The 15,980-nt window shown below is 48.3% G+C and overlaps 1 protein-coding gene across 2 annotated transcripts in view; it reads right to left on the bottom strand.

Moving 5' to 3' along the window:
- Positions 1–14,521, bottom strand: part of fgd3 (FYVE, RhoGEF and PH domain containing 3) — a 78,859-nt gene extending 64,338 nt beyond the window's left edge. Inside the window, exon 1 of one of the 2 annotated variants that reach the window (XM_004914180.4) lies at positions 14,309–14,521. In XM_004914180.4, the coding sequence (XP_004914237.2) occupies positions 14,309–14,339 (31 nt within the window). In that variant the 5' untranslated portion in view covers positions 14,340–14,521. Of the gene's footprint in view, positions 1–5,401; positions 5,529–14,308 lie in introns of those variants that run through there. The other variant, XM_012961791.3, reaches the window with a different exon arrangement.
- Positions 14,522–15,980: the final 1,459 nt, after the last annotated feature.

The raw sequence follows: 15,980 nt of genomic DNA, 5'->3' as shown, positions 1-15,980 counted from the left end.
TGAGGTTGATGAGATTGTTTAGCCCAAGGATTGAAGACAGCATTAACATGCAGATCTGGTTCCTGACCCAATAGGAAAATCAATCCTGCCCGATCAACATCTCCCCAAATTTCACCCAGATATTGGTCATGTAGGCCAGAGGGCCCCATACACAGGCTGATAAACTGCCAACTCTGCCCATCACCAGCTTTTATCGTCCCTTGTATGGCCGCCTTTAGTCTTCATGCCCCCTGTAAGCTTCCATAGGTGTTCTAGTCCCACCCACTGCTTGTACTGGGGCTGCACCCCCTCAAGGGGCCCCCCACTGCGGCCTCCACATCTCCACATAAATTAAACTTACCTTCAGTGCATCAAGGGAGGGAGACCGGCAGCCCAGGAGTGTCCAGCAGGAATCGGGTCTGGGCCCTGCCGGCCCTGTCGATTATGCTCAGGAAATATGGATCTTACAACACTCAGGCCAACAAGATAACAGCACAGGATACAGTATTGCCCAATGGGATGTTCCGAGCTGTGTCGGCTCGAGAACCAGGTCGTGTCGCACTGATACGGCACCAACAAATGTTCTGCCACAGACACTAGTCACTATTTATTGGGCTGGGGGGGGGGGGGCTGTTTGTGCCTCTGGGTACTGGGAATGCCAGGGGGGCTGTAAGGTGCCACAGACAGTCACTATTTATTGGGCTGGGGGGGCTGTTTGTGCCTCTGGGTACTGGGAATGCCAGGGGGCTGTAAGGTGCCACAGACAGTCACTATTTATTGGGCTGGGGGGGGGCTGTTTGTGCCTCTGGGTACTGGGAATGCCAGGGGGGCTGTAAGGTGCCACAGACAGTCACTATTTATTGGGCTGGGGGGGGCTGTTTGTGCCTCTGGGTACTGGGAATGCCAGGGGGGCTGTAAGGTGCCACAGACAGTCACTATTTATTGGGCTGGGGGGGCTGTTTGTGCCTCTGGGTACTGGGAATGCCGGGGGGGCTGTAAGGTGCCACAGACAGTCACTATTTATTGGGCTGGGGGGGCTGTTTGTGCCTCTGGGTACTGGGAATGCCAGGGGGCTGTAAGGTGCCACAGACAGTCACTATTTATTGGGCTGGGGGGCTGTTTGTGCCTCTGGGTACTGGGAATGCCAGGGGGGCTGTAAGGTGCCACAGACAGTCACTATTTATTGGGCTGGGGGGGGCTGTTTGTGCCTCTGGGTACTGGGAATGCCAGGGGGGCTGTAAGGTGCCACAGACAGTCACTATTTATTGGGCTGGGGGGGGCTGTTTGTGCCTCTGGGTACTGGGAATGCCAGGGGGGCTGTAAGGTGCCACAGACAGTCACTATTTATTGGGCTGGGGGGGGCTGTTTGTGCCTCTGGGTACTGGGAATGCCAGGGGGGCTGTAAGGTGCCACAGACAGTCACTATTTATTGGGCTGGGGGGGGGGGCTGTTTGTGCCTCTGGGTACTGGGAATGCCGGGGGGGCTGTAAGGTGCCACAGACAGTCACTATTTATTGGGCTGGGGGGGCTGTTTGTGCCTCTGGGTACTGGGAATGCCAGGGGGCTGTAAGGTGCCACAGACAGTCACTATTTATTGGGCTGGGGGGCTGTTTGTGCCTCTGGGTACTGGGAATGCCAGGGGGGCTGTAAGGTGCCACAGACAGTCACTATTTATTGGGCTGGGGGGGGGCTGTTTGTGCCTCTGGGTACTGGGAATGCCAGGGGGGTGTAAGGTGCCACAGACAGTCACTATTTATTGGGCTGGGGGGGGGGCTGTTTGTGCCTCTGGGTACTGGGAATGCCAGGGGGCTGTAAGGTGCCACAGACAGTCACTATTTATTGGGCTGGGGGGGGGGGCTGTTTGTGCCTCTGGGTACTGGGAATGCCGGGGGGGCTGTAAGGTGCCACAGACAGTCACTATTTATTGGGCTGGGGGGGGGGCTGTTTGTGCCTCTGGGTACTGGGAATGCCAGGGGGGCTGTAAGGTGCCACAGACAGTCACTATTTATTGGGCTGGGGGGGGGCTGTTTGTGCCTCTGGGTACTGGGAATGCCAGGGGGGCTGTAAGGTGCCACAGACAGTCACTATTTATTGGGCTGGGGGGCTGTTTGTGCCTCTGGGTACTGGGAATGCCAGGGGGCTGTAAGGTGCCACAGACAGTCACTATTTATTGGGCTGGGGGGCTGTTTGTGCCTCTGGGTACTGGGAATGCCAGGGGGGCTGTAAGGTGCCACAGACAGTCACTATTTATTGGGCTGGGGGGGGGGCTGTTTGTGCCTCTGGGTACTGGGAATGCCAGGGGGGCTGTAAGGTGCCACAGACAGTCACTATTTATTGGGCTGGGGGGGGGGGGCTGTTTGTGCCTCTGGGTACTGGGAATGCCAGGGGGGGCTGTAAGGTGCCACAGACAGTCACTATTTATTGGGCTGGGGGGGGGCTGTTTGTGCCTCTGGGTACTGGGAATGCCAGGGGGGTGTAAGGTGCCACAGACAGTCACTATTTATTGGGCTGGTGGGGGGCTGTTTGTGCCTCTGGGTACTGGGAATGCCAGGGGGGCTGTAAGGTGCCACAGACAGTCACTATTTATTGGGCTGGGGGGGGGGGCTGTTTGTGCCTCTGGGTACTGGGAATGCCGGGGGGGCTGTAAGGTGCCACAGACAGTCACTATTTATTGGGCTGGGGGGGGCTGTTTGTGCCTCTGGGTACTGGGAATGCCGGGGGGGCTGTAAGGTGCCACAGACAGTCACTATTTATTGGGCTGGGGGGCTGTTTGTGCCTCTGGGTACTGGGAATGCCAGGGGGGCTGTAAGGTGCCACAGACAGTCACTATTTATTGGGCTGGGGGGCTGTTTGTGCCTCTGGGTACTGGGAATGCCAGGGGGGCTGTAATTGTACAGTAAAGAAGGAACCACGCTAAGAAATGTGCTGATCTGTGTATTAATGTAATCGGGCAGATTAGGGAGTGTGGGGCAGATTAGGGAGTGTGGGGCAGATTAGGGAGTGTGGGGCAGATCTCTCTCCCATATAAAGTAGGTCAGTCGGCAGATTATAGGCAAAAAGATCTGGCAAAACAGCGGCGCCGGGAATTCCTCTCTGCTGGGAAATGTAATTTACTTTCTATTATCCCACCAGTATTCCCTCCCCCCCCAGTACCCCTTGCCCCTCACCAATTCAACTCCCAGTCCCAGGGTGCCAGGGGGGCAAGCTTGGAGGGCACAGTGTTTGGCCTTGGCATTTCCAGTCCCAGGGTGCCAGGGGGGCAAGTTTGGAGGGCACAGTGTTTGGCCTTGGCATTTCCAGTCCCAGGGTACCAGGGGGGCAAGCTTGGAGGGCACAGTGTTTGGCCTTGGCATTTCCAGTCCCAGGGTGCCAGGGGGGTAAGTTTGGAGGGCACAGTGTTTGGCCTTGGCATTTGGTGCCCCTATAACATATAATATCTGTACCGACACACACACACGTACGGACACATGGGTGGGTACTTACATGTACACACACACACGTGCAAATGTTTATAGAATTAGAGCTCACTTCTGATTGGCTGCTGCCCCGCTGGGCTGACAGATGTGCCCCCGGCACAGACCTGATATTATAAGGAAAAGAGGAGGGAAGTTCGGCCAGTTTGGCCAGGGACCCACTGGGGAAAACTAAATCTCTAGGGGTACAGGCCTGTCAATCAAAGCGTTCATGTGTAAGCTGAATCCTGATTGGCAGCAGCTGCTATCAGGGCAGATTTTATTGATCCTTTTTACACCCTCCCCAAACCCATCACATTTACCCCTCCCAGGCCAAACTGCCCAGTCACCGACTGCAACGATCCCCATTCAACTTCCTGCGGTCTATAGAGCGCAGCACTCTCACCAACCAGACATAACTAGACGATCAATATCTCATTGCTCCTATTCCCCCCATTGCCACTACACTATTCACCTTTATAAATCACAGTCATGTGACAGAAATGACATCACTAAGCTCCGATTATAGGGAAATAACCAAACTGTATAACATATATATATATATATATATATATAAACACAAATCACAGGCCTGGTGTAGGCAGAGCGGCCCCCCGGCCCCCCGGCCCGAGAGACGTGTAGAGCGTCAGGCAAGGCGAGACTTGGATTCCCATCAGCCCTTGCAGCTGTGAGAGGTCTCACTATGGGAAAATAATAGACACCAGAAAAAGGGTAAAAACTTTCATTATCTCCCCCATAAAATCCAACTTAGGGTCTCTGGTTGTCAAGGCAACTCCCCCTGCAGAATTAACCCATCGTTAAGGGAAACGGGAATCATTCGGGATCTACAAAGCCATTGAAGTGCCAAGGAACAGGGATTCTGCATTTCCCAAATGGCCGGGGGTCTTTTTTCAACCTCACCTACTAGCTTCCTATGTTTTGTACACAAATGAGGGTTTAGAAGTGAAAATCACCAACTTTTACAACACGTACGGCGTTGGCACAAAGGTGCTACCTACAACCTGTAGCGCTAATAGGGTTAAAGTGCTGGTTGCTAGGCTGAGTTGCCTAACAACCATTCATTTGAATGTGCTATGTGCAGCAATTTAGCTGCATGATCATTGGTCGAGGCAGAACAGAGCCACAAACAAATACAAGTAACATGAATAAAGACCAACTGCAAAGCTGAATCTGTTCATTTGAAGGTAAACTTCCCCTTTAGTTGCATTTCCCGTGCATATATAGCAGCAACACACAGTACACCCCCCCCGGCGCGGCGCTCCGGCACTTTGCGGCACAGACCAATCGTATGGGGGGAAGTTCCGGCTTCACAACTCCCGGCTCAGCCAGCGATTCCTGGAAATGAAGGACACGCTGCCGGCGCCTCCCCGGAGAGAGTGTATAAGGATAATAGAGGATTCAATAGAGAAGCATTTAGCCTGTTGCCATAGCAATGCAGTAGCCATTTCCCGCTGGACCGCAGAGCTGACATTCTGAAGGGCACGTGAAATGGGAGCTCTATTTGCAGCCTCGTTACTATCAGTATTACTATTAGGTGTAGCGTGTATATACTGTATAATATATATATATATATCTGGTTTGTCCCTGAAGAAGAACACATTTAGTGTTGGAAACGTTGGAATAATAAAGATTTTGTTCTTTTTTTAAAGTCCCTGTGTGTGCGGCACTCTGTATATATATATATTCCCAAGCCTGTGGGATCCCATTCATTTCTATCTGGATCATGTTACCCAGAGCCTACAGACAGGTGTGTCCCCAGCCAACTACATTTCCCAGCATCCCCCAGGAGCCAGAGCAGGAAGCAGAGTACCAGCTGCAGAGATGGGGGGCCGGTGCCCTTGGCTGCTTGGCAGCGAGAGAGAAAGGAGACATTTTTCACATTTCCCCCCCCCCCCCACACAAATAAAGGCTAAATGTGGATCTGTAGCCATTGGGCTGCTGGTACTTACCCCTGTCACTGCACCATCTGCCAGGTACCCACTGCCACCCTGAATCCTGATGCCCGGAATGGTCGCCCAGTCTCCCCTCTGGGTCATTTGAAGGTTGTGCTGCTTCCCAGAGGGTCCCGGTGCCCCCGCCGCCTCACTGAGCCCTGAGCAGGCAGCCCTGGGATGGGAGACTGGGAGCAGCGAGCAGGCAGCAAGCCTCCCTGGTGTTGCCATGGAAATAAGTGTGCGGGGGGGGGGGGGGGAGGGATGACAAAAGCAGCCACTGAGCAGAGAGGAAAAGGCACCGGCTGAGGGGATGAACTGACAGTAAGGATCTTGTCTGTCACACAGGCACCCCCACCTGCACCCCCATAGCTTGCACACTCACCTGCACCCCCATAGCTTGCACACTCACCCACAGCCTGCACCCCCATAGCTTGCACCCCAACCTGCACCCCCATAGCTTGCACACTCACCTGCACCCCCATAGCTTGCACACTCACCTGCACCCCCATAGCTTGCACACTCACCTGCACCCCCATAGCTTGCACACTCACCTGCACCCCCATAGCTTGCACCCCCATAGCTTGCACACTCACCTGCACCCCCATAGCTTGCACACTCACCTGCACCCCCATAGCTTGCACACTCACCTGCACCCCCATAGCTTGCACCCCCATAGCTTGCACACTCACCTGCACCCCCATAGCTTGCACCCCCATAGCTTGCACACTCACCTGCACCCCCATAGCTTGCACCCCCATAGCTTGCACCCCCACCTGCACCCCCATAGCTTGCACACTCACCCACAGCCTGCACCCCCATAGCTTGCACACTCACCCACAGCCTGCACCCCAATAGCTTGCACCCCCACCTGCACCCCCATAGCTTGTACACTCACCCACAGCCTGCACCCCCATAGCTTGCACCCCCACCTGCACCCCCATAGCTTGCACACTCACCCACAGCCTGCACCCCATAGCTTGCACCCCACCTGCACCCCCATAGCTTGCACACTCACCCACAGCCTGCACCCCCATAGCTTGCACCCCAACCTGCACCCCCATAGCTTGCACACTCACCTGCACCCCCATAGCTTGCACACTCACCTGCACCCCCATAGCTTGCACCCCCATAGCTTGCACACTCACCTGCACCCCCATAGCTTGCACACTCACCTGCACCCCCATAGCTTGCACACTCACCTGCACCCCCATAGCTTGCACCCCCATAGCTTGCACACTCACCTGCACCCCCATAGCTTGCACCCCCATAGCTTGCACACTCACCTGCACCCCCATAGCTTGCACCCCCATAGCTTGCACCCCCACCTGCACCCCCATAGCTTGCACACTCACCCACAGCCTGCACCCCCATAGCTTGCACACTCACCCACAGCCTGCACCCCAATAGCTTGCACCCCCACCTGCACCCCCATAGCTTGCACACTCACCCACAGCCTGCACCCCCATAGCTTGCACCCCCACCTGCACCCCCATAGCTTGCACACTCACCCACAGCCTGCACCCCCATAGCTTGCACACTCACCCACAGCCTGCACCCCAATAGCTTGCACCCCCACCTGCACCCCCATAGCTTGTACACTCACCCACAGCCTGCACCCCAATAGCTTGCACACTCACCTGCAACACTGCCAGCCAATCAAGAAGCTGTGCTGCACATTCAACTGAGACGAACAAATCTTGCACTCTCGTATGTGATGCCATCAGGCCTGAACCCTCTCAATATGTAATTCACACCCTCATGTGTGATACTAGCAAACATCAATTCTTCTGGAACCTGTTATTGCTCTCTCATTCCTACACTAACAGCCATGTACCCGCATGTGGGAAACACTATGGCACCTCCTACCCATATGTATAAATACAAATATACAGAGAAGGAATGTTCTGGGCACACAATAAGCTGTACCCCCATACTGTACTGTCTAAGGGAAACACTATGGCACCCCCTACCCATATGTATAAATACAAATATACAGAGAAGGAATGTTCTGGGCACACAATAAGCTGTACCCCCATACTGTACTGTCTAAGGGAAACACTATGGCACCTCCTATCCATATGTATAAATACAAATATACAGAGAAGGAATGTTCTGGGCACACAATAAGCCCCACCCCCATACTGTACTGTCTAAGGGAAACACTATGGCACCTCCTACCCATATGTATAAATACAAATATACAGAGAAGGAATGTTCTGGGCACACAATAAGCTGTACCCCCATACTGTACTGTCTAAGGGAAACACTATGGCACCCCCTACCCATATGTATAAATACAAATATACAGAGAAGGAATGTTCTGGGCACACAATAAGCTGTACCCTCATACTGTACTGTCTAAGGGAAACACTATGGCACCCCCTACCCATATGTATAAATACAAATATACAGAAAAGGAATGTTCTGGGCACACAATAAGCCCCACCCCCATACTGTACTGTCTAAGGGAAACACTATGGCACCCCCTACCCATATGTATAAATACAAATATACAGAGAAGGAATGTTCTGGGCACACAATAAGCTGTACCCCCATACTGTACTGTCTAAGGGAAACACTATGGCACCCCTACCCATATGTATAAATACAAATATACAGAGAAGGAATGTTCTGGGCACACAATAAGCTGTACCCCCATACTGTACTGTCTAAGGGAAACACTATGGCACCCCTACCCATATGTATAAATACAAATATACAGAGAAGGAATGTTCTGGGCACACAATAAGCTGTACCCCCATACTGTACTGTCTAAGGAAACACTATGGCACCCCTACCCATATGTATAAATACAAATATACAGAGAAGGAATGTTCTGGGCACACAATAAGCTGTACCCCCATACTGTACTGTCTAAGGGAAACACTATGGCACCCCCTACCCATATGTATAAATACAAATATACAGAGAGGGAATGTTCTGGGCACACAATAAGCTGTACCCCCATACTGTACTGTCTAAGGGAAACACTATGGCACCCCCTACCCATATGTATAAATACAAATATACAGAGAAGGGATGTTCTGGGCACACAATAAGCTGTACCCCCATACTGTACTGTCTAAGGGAAACACTATGGCACCTCCTACCCATATGTATAAATACAAATATACAGAGAAGGAATGTTCTGGGCACACAATAAGCTGTACCCCCATACTGTACTGTCTAAGGGAAACACTATGGCACCCCCTACCCATATGTATAAATACAAATATACAGAGAGTGAAAATATTAAGAAACTTCTTACAACAAGTCTCAAAAATTTTGGGGGGGGGGCTGTATGAAAATATAGAGCATATTATCTATGGTCTCCTAGCAACGGAGGACTCCTACTACAAAGACCTGCAGGGAAGCGGAATAAGAGACCCTCCCCCCAGTGAACAAAAATCTGACTCAGGCTTTTCCTTAGCCTTTAATCCATCAGTGGCCCCTCCCCCGGGCAGGTTAGCGGAGCCCAACATAAAACAACAAGATGAAAGTAACAGTGATGTATTACTATAGGATATACTCGCCCTTAATGAGGCCCTGAGGGTGCGGAGCCGGGGCCCCTAGAAGTCACAATTGGGGCGGAGCCAGAGACGACTGAGGGGTTTGTGATTCATTTTGACCAAAAACTTCATTGGTGCCAATGCCCCCCCCCCCGGTGCCCTGGGTATGGGTGGGAGTGTAACTGGCAGAGTGTAGGAGACATGTGACCAGGCTGGCCATTATCGGGGGCCAAACTAGAGACCTGGGATAGGTGTTATAGTCCCATCTCAGCCACGTGCTGAGAGCAATTGGCTGTCCTGTGTGGCCCTAGAGAACTATGGGATTAAAAGGGACTCCATTAACTTTGCAGTTGGTCTTCATTATTTATAGCCTTTCTCTTCTGCCTCTTTGCAGCTTTCAAATGGGGGTCACTGACCCCGGCAGCCAAACCCTATTGCTCTGTGAGGCTACAATTTTATTATTATTGTCCATTTTTATTACTTATTGCCCTCCCCTATTCATATTCCCATCTCTCGTATAAACCACTGTCTGGTTACTATGGTAAAAAAAAGACCCTAGCAACCAGATAGCTGCTAAAAATACTAAACGGAGAGCTGCTGAACAAAAAAGCTGAAAAACCAAAAAAATATAAAATGAAGACCAATTGCAAATCGTCTGAGAATATCAACGTCTACAACGTATTAAAAGTAAATTTAAAGATGAACAATCCCTTTAATAGATATTAACTCATTCAAGCCCAAAACAGAAGTGAGTGTAACTGGCAGAGTGTAGGAGACGTGTAACCAGGCTGGCCATTATCAGGGGCCAAACTAGAGACCTGGGATATGGGTTATAGGTGTACAACCCCTTGAACACTGGTCACATATTAACTCATTCAAGCCCAAAACAGAAGGAACTGTAACTGCTGTTATTGTGCCAATGTCTATGTACAGCAAAATCAGCTTAATCCTTCCAATCTGATTCCATCAAACAAGTAGGGACGCCTACTGGCCAAACTATGGTATTGCACCCCAAACCCCATCCACTCAAAGTTACTCTTACACTCTATTGGGCCTATTTACTGACACTAAGGGGAAGATTTTACCCATTATAAATAATCATAGGATTTTATTTCACTGTTAATTCCAATCCGGATCTAACAGAATGCCCTAAGACCCATAGAAAGAGGATTGTATCAATGAGTCTTTATGGGTCTCCTCCAATGGAACTTAAACCCGTCCAATCAATATATGGCTGGTTTTCAAGCAGATATTATCTATATAGGGGCCAGACAGCAGCCCAGAGTATGTGCAGGGAATCAGCAGAAAAGGAGATGGGGGGCTACTGGGGGCATCTTTGGGGAGTGGCCTAAGGCTGGTACAGAACCCCAAAACATAATGTACAACATTTCTGCCCGACTTCTTTAGTGGGGCTTTAGTTCTCCTTTAAGGTAGCATTCTCTCCTTATACAGCCCAGTACCCACCTGGATTTTTTTCTGTTGCATCTTATTCTTAGCATTTCTTCCCCTTTAATTAGAAAAAAAAAAAGTATAGAACAAGGAAAGAGCTGCCAGTTATTGGTCTGGGAGTTACACGGCACGTTACTGGGCCCCTACAATCAGTATAAGGAGAATAGAGAGCAATAAATAGACTGTAGGGAAAGGAGAGTAAATAGAATATTCCATGGGGGAAAACGAGTGTCATGATGTAACAATTGGAATATTCCACGGGGACAGATGTTAGAAAAGGAATAAATAGAATATTCCACCGGTAAAGGATGATGTCATAGTGGAATAAACGGAATATCCCACAGGTATAAGGTGATGTCATAGCGCAGAGACGCAGGCTGGTCTGTGGGGGGAGAGTATATATATATATATATATACACACACACACACAGTAACATAGTAACATAGTAACATAGTAACATAGCAACATAGTAACATAGTAACATAGTAAGTTGGGTTGAAAAAAGACATACGTCCATCAAGTTCAACCATAATGCCTATATATAACCTGCCTAACTACTAGTTGATCCAGAGGAAGGCAAAAAACCCCCATCTGAAGCCTCTCTAATTTGCCACAGAGGGGAAAAAATTCCTTCCTGACTCCAAGATGGCAATAAAATATATTTATTAGTGAAGCACCAAATCCACTATTTTGGGATTCAGCCGTTTAGTACCGCCCACGTGCAGCATGAACTAGGAATGCTCCTCCCACCTACGCAGGGACACGCCTCCTAGGGGCCAGAGAGGAGCCTCATTTTGATAATATTCTTACTTACAGAAAGTAATTTCCTTACTCCGCCCCCCAGCAGAGCTAACAATTTATTGTTAAACCCCCCCTGTGTCTTTGCCCACAGAGCTTACAGTTTAAATCTGGCGCTGAGCTGCAGAAGACCGACCTTTGCCCCAATATATCTGTCCCACTGTTATTCTGATTTTACTTCTCCTGTTCCGAATTCAACAAATTATGATGAAATGCTGAAATTAGGACCCAGAAGCTTAGTTGGGGGGGGGGGGGGCTATTTAGAGGGAAATGTTACGGCGCTGCGCCAGATACTGATCTTCCCAATATCCCACGTACAATCTGGTTCCTATGCGGCAGGGAGAGATCATTCAGTGAGATGCTCTTAATAATGAACATGGCCGCCCAACTTGTCATGGAAGAGGGACGACCAGCCCAAAATGGGAAATACTCACAGAAAGCCATTACGTTAAAGGGGTTGTTTACTTGTTTTTGGTTCAGTTTACAATTGGTCTTAATTTTTATTTATTTTTTTTACTATTTGTAGTTTTATAATTATTTCTGTTTTTGTTCAGCAGATCTCCCATTTGGAGTTTCAGCATCTATTTGGTTGCTAGGATCCAAACTACCTTAGCAACCAGGGTGTGGTTTGAATGAGAGACTGATATATGAATAGGAGAGGGCTTGAACCGAAAAAAGTAACAATAACAATAAAACTGGAGCCTCACAGAGCAATAGGGTTTGGCTGCCGGGGTCAGTGACCCCCATTTGAAAGCTGCAAAGAGTTGGAAGAAGAAGGCAAATAATTCAAAAACTTGAACAAATAAATAATAAAGACCAAGTTGCTTAGAATTGACCAATTCTATAACATATTAAAAGTAAAAACTAATATATATATATATATATATATATATATATATATATATATATGAACTATATATATGAGTTTAGACCCTATAGTGCCCAGCGCAGTCAAATAACAGCAAAAGAGAAGAAGAAACCTTAAACAGGGAGCCTTCTGATTGGGCAGGCCTCCAGCATAGGGAATTAACCCCTGAGGTACTGGTTCTTCAACAGTCATTGAACACTGCAGGAACTGACAGGGATAACTGCACTTTTAACTGTAAATTGTAAGGTGCTGAAAGTTAAAGGGGTGGTTCACCTTCAAATTAACTTTTAGTATGATGTAGCTATTCAAACTTGCAATTGGTCTTTATTTATCATTTGCGGTTTTTCAGTTATTTGCCTTCTTGTTCGGCAGCTCCTCTGTTTGGAATTTCAGCAGCTATCTGGTTGCTAGGGTCTTGTTTACCTTAGCAACCAGGCAGTGGCTTGGATGAGAGACTGGAATATGAATAAGAGGGGGCCTGAGTAAAAAAAGATACGGAATAAAAAAAAGCTTTAGTCTCAGAGCAACTGTTGGCGCTTTTGAAAGCTGGAAAGATGTAGAAAAACTATAGAAATAATAAATAATGAAGACCAATTGCAAAGTTGCTGGGAATAGGACATGTTAGAACATATTAAAAGCTAATGCAAAGGTGAACCAGTGACACAAAGGAAAATAAAAGGTTAAAATCAAACTTTTTCTGGGGGGGGGTGGGGCTTGACATACCCTTTAATGACCTGGAATATACCTAAAGGGCCACAGCGCTAGATACAGTGTAGCACCAATAAACAGGACCCCACAGAGAAACCTACTGATTGTCCCGAATGGACCGTAATAGAAAATATCCGATTGCATCTCACGTGTCGCTCGGGGAGAATCAGAGAGGAAAACAGGGACGTTACATAAGCAGCACAACGTGACACAGATAATACAGGGAACGGGGCGGCCAAATGCTCTTAGGGCAGGGCTGGGACCCACAGTCATACGCACAGCACAAAGGCTCCGCTCACGTGGCCAGAGGTGTGATTAAAGGGGAACTGAAGCCTACGAATGAATATCCCTAGAAAAGCTGCACTGATATCTCTTATGCGTTACAGACTATACATCAGTTATATTTTATATACTGTACTTACTGTACCTGCCCAGAAGGGGCAGCAGCCCTATAACAGTAATGATCCAGGCCTTTAGAGTTGGGGAGGAGGTAGGCTTAGGGGGCGTGGGAAATCATCAAGTAGGAAGTGAGGTCACATCTGTCATAGAAGCTGATGCTGCAGGGTTGATTATGAATGAATTCAATCTGGCTACCCAGATTCTTCATTTCCCAGGGTGCCACAGCCATGTGACCTGTGCTCTGACTTCACTCACACTTTACTGCTGCGCTGCAAGTTGGAGTGATATCATCCCCCCCCCCCTTCACCCCCAGCAGCCGATCAGCAGAACAATTGGAAGGGAGCAAGATAGCAGCTCCCAGTAGGTATCAGAATAGCACTCAATAGTAAGAAATCCAAGTCCGGCTTGGGACTCCTCCAGTTACATGGGAGTAGGAGAAACAATAGGTTAGCTGAAAGCAGTTCTAATGTGTAGCGCTGGCTGAAAGCTCAGACTCAGGCAAAAGGCACTGAGATGGCGCCTACACACCAATATTACAGCTACAAATACATTTGTTGGTTGAAGAATAAAAGATTAAATGGCAGAGGGAATTATTTGCTGTGTAACAGTGTCATTTAGAGATAAACAGCCCCATAAACATCATGGCAGTGTCCCTTTAAAGATTAACTATCCTTTTCAGCATTTGTATATTTCTTTTGCACACCAGTCCCAGCACCAATGAAGCTGACAATCATACTGGGGCTATTAAAGGACAACTTCACCCCAAGCTTTGCCATCACACCCCCTGTTACACTTGGGCACATACTGGGCACATTTATCACAGAGAGAAACAAAAGAAAAAACGAATATGATAAATATGAACCGTTAAACCTACACACTGCGGGGCTAATTAGCAATTAACTGAGATGGAAGCTGAAGCCTACACCGGCTGTGTGCAGCCATATACAGCTGAATTAACTAATTAACTCATAGTTAAACATCTTATGACCAGTAATGAGAATGGGGCTGTTCCCAGAGGCTTCCGAGTCAGATGCAAGGAGTGTATGTAGCGGGGGTGCCCAGTGCAACATACCCAGCTATTGCTGAACTACAACTCCCAGCATCCTCTGAGAAGCTGGGGCTACACAGATCCCTGGTGGGTGCAATGCTAACAGCCCCCCATCCCCTTCCCCACAGTCCCCTAGACTCACCCTCTGCCCTGGGGCCAGTCATTCTGTTCATGCTCTTCTGCCTCCAAGGGGGGTGGATTCCTTCCCTTCCACCCTGGGATCTGGGATGTCAGTTGAGAAACAAAAACTTCCTCACAAAATAACTTTTTGGTTCATTCCCAGAGCAGCACCAGCAACTGCTCAGCCTGCAGCCCCCAAGTTTGGCACAAGCCCCGCCCAAAGCACTCTCCTCAGAAGCCAATCAGCTCGCAGGGAACTCTCTCTTGAGGAGCCAATCAGCTCCCGCAGCAGGCTGCCAGCCAGCCAATCACAAGAGTGGAGCAGTATTATAGGGAATCTCTGTTTTATTGTAACTTTCACTGTTTATGTGATTTCTCTGCAGGGCGTGTCCCTATGAGGGAGGAGAGGGGGGGGGGTAATTTAATTCTACCCCCCCCCCCATGCCTTCATGGTCACAGTCACTCACTTTATTATCCATTTGTATCTGTTATTATCATTACTGCAGTTAATTGTTTTTCTGCCATCTCTTTAGCCGAAGTGCCCCACTTACATAACAGGGGCTAATTTGAGTTTTAAAGAGGGGGGGGGGGGGGGTTCACCTTAATTTACTTTAAGATTAGCCAATTCTAAGCAACTTTTCAATTGGTCTTCATTATTTATGTAAGTAGTTCTTTAATTAATTGCCTTCTAATTTCAACTTTATGCAGCTTTCAAATGGGGGTCACTGACCCCGGCAGCCAAACCCTATTGCTCTGTGAGGCTCCAGTTTTATTGTTATTGTTACTTTTTGTAACTTTCTTTTCTTTTCAGTCTCTCATCCAAACCACTCCCTGGTTGCTAAGGTAACGGGCCCTAGCAACCAAATAGCTGTTGAATTCCAGATTGGAGAGCTCCTGAACTGAAAATTAAATAACTAAAAAAACTACAAATAATAAAAAATGAAGACCAATTGCAAATTGTCTCTACATCATACTAACTCATCATCTCCCCCCCATATGTAAAAATACAAATATACAGAGAAGGAATGTTCTGGGCACACAATAAGCTGTACCCCCATACTGTACTGTCTAAGGGAAACACTATGGCACCCCCTACCCATATGTATAAATACAAATATACAGAGAGGGAATGTTCTGGGCACACAATAAGCTGTACCCCCATACTGTACTGTCTAAGGGAAACACTATGGCACCTCCTACCCATATGTAAAAATACAAATATACAGAGAAGGAATGTTCTGGGCACACAATAAGCTGTACCCCCATACTGTACTGTCTAAGGGAAACACTATGGCACCCCCTACCCATATGTATAAATACAAATATACAGAGAAGGAATGTTCTGGGCACACAATAATCTGTACCCCCATACTGTACTGTCTAAGGGAAGCACTATGGCACCTCCTACCCATATGTATAAATACAAATATACAGAAAAGGAATGTTCTGGGCACACAATAAGCTGTACCCCCATACTGTACTGTCTAAGGGAAACACTATGGCACCTCCTACCCATATGTATAAATACAAATATACAGAAAAGGAATGTTCTGGGCACACAATAAGCTGTACCCCCATACTGTACTGTCTAAGGGAAACACTATGGCACCTCCTACCCATATGTATAAATACAAATATACAGAGAAGGAATGTTCTGGGCACACAATAAGCTGTACCCCCATACTGTACTGTCT

This window comes from Xenopus tropicalis, chromosome 4 (assembly GCF_000004195.4).
Source record: "Xenopus tropicalis strain Nigerian chromosome 4, UCB_Xtro_10.0, whole genome shotgun sequence".
In the NCBI taxonomy this organism is placed as follows: Eukaryota; Metazoa; Chordata; class Amphibia; order Anura; family Pipidae; genus Xenopus; species Xenopus tropicalis.
This window is presented reverse-complemented; position numbering and strand designations above follow the sequence as displayed.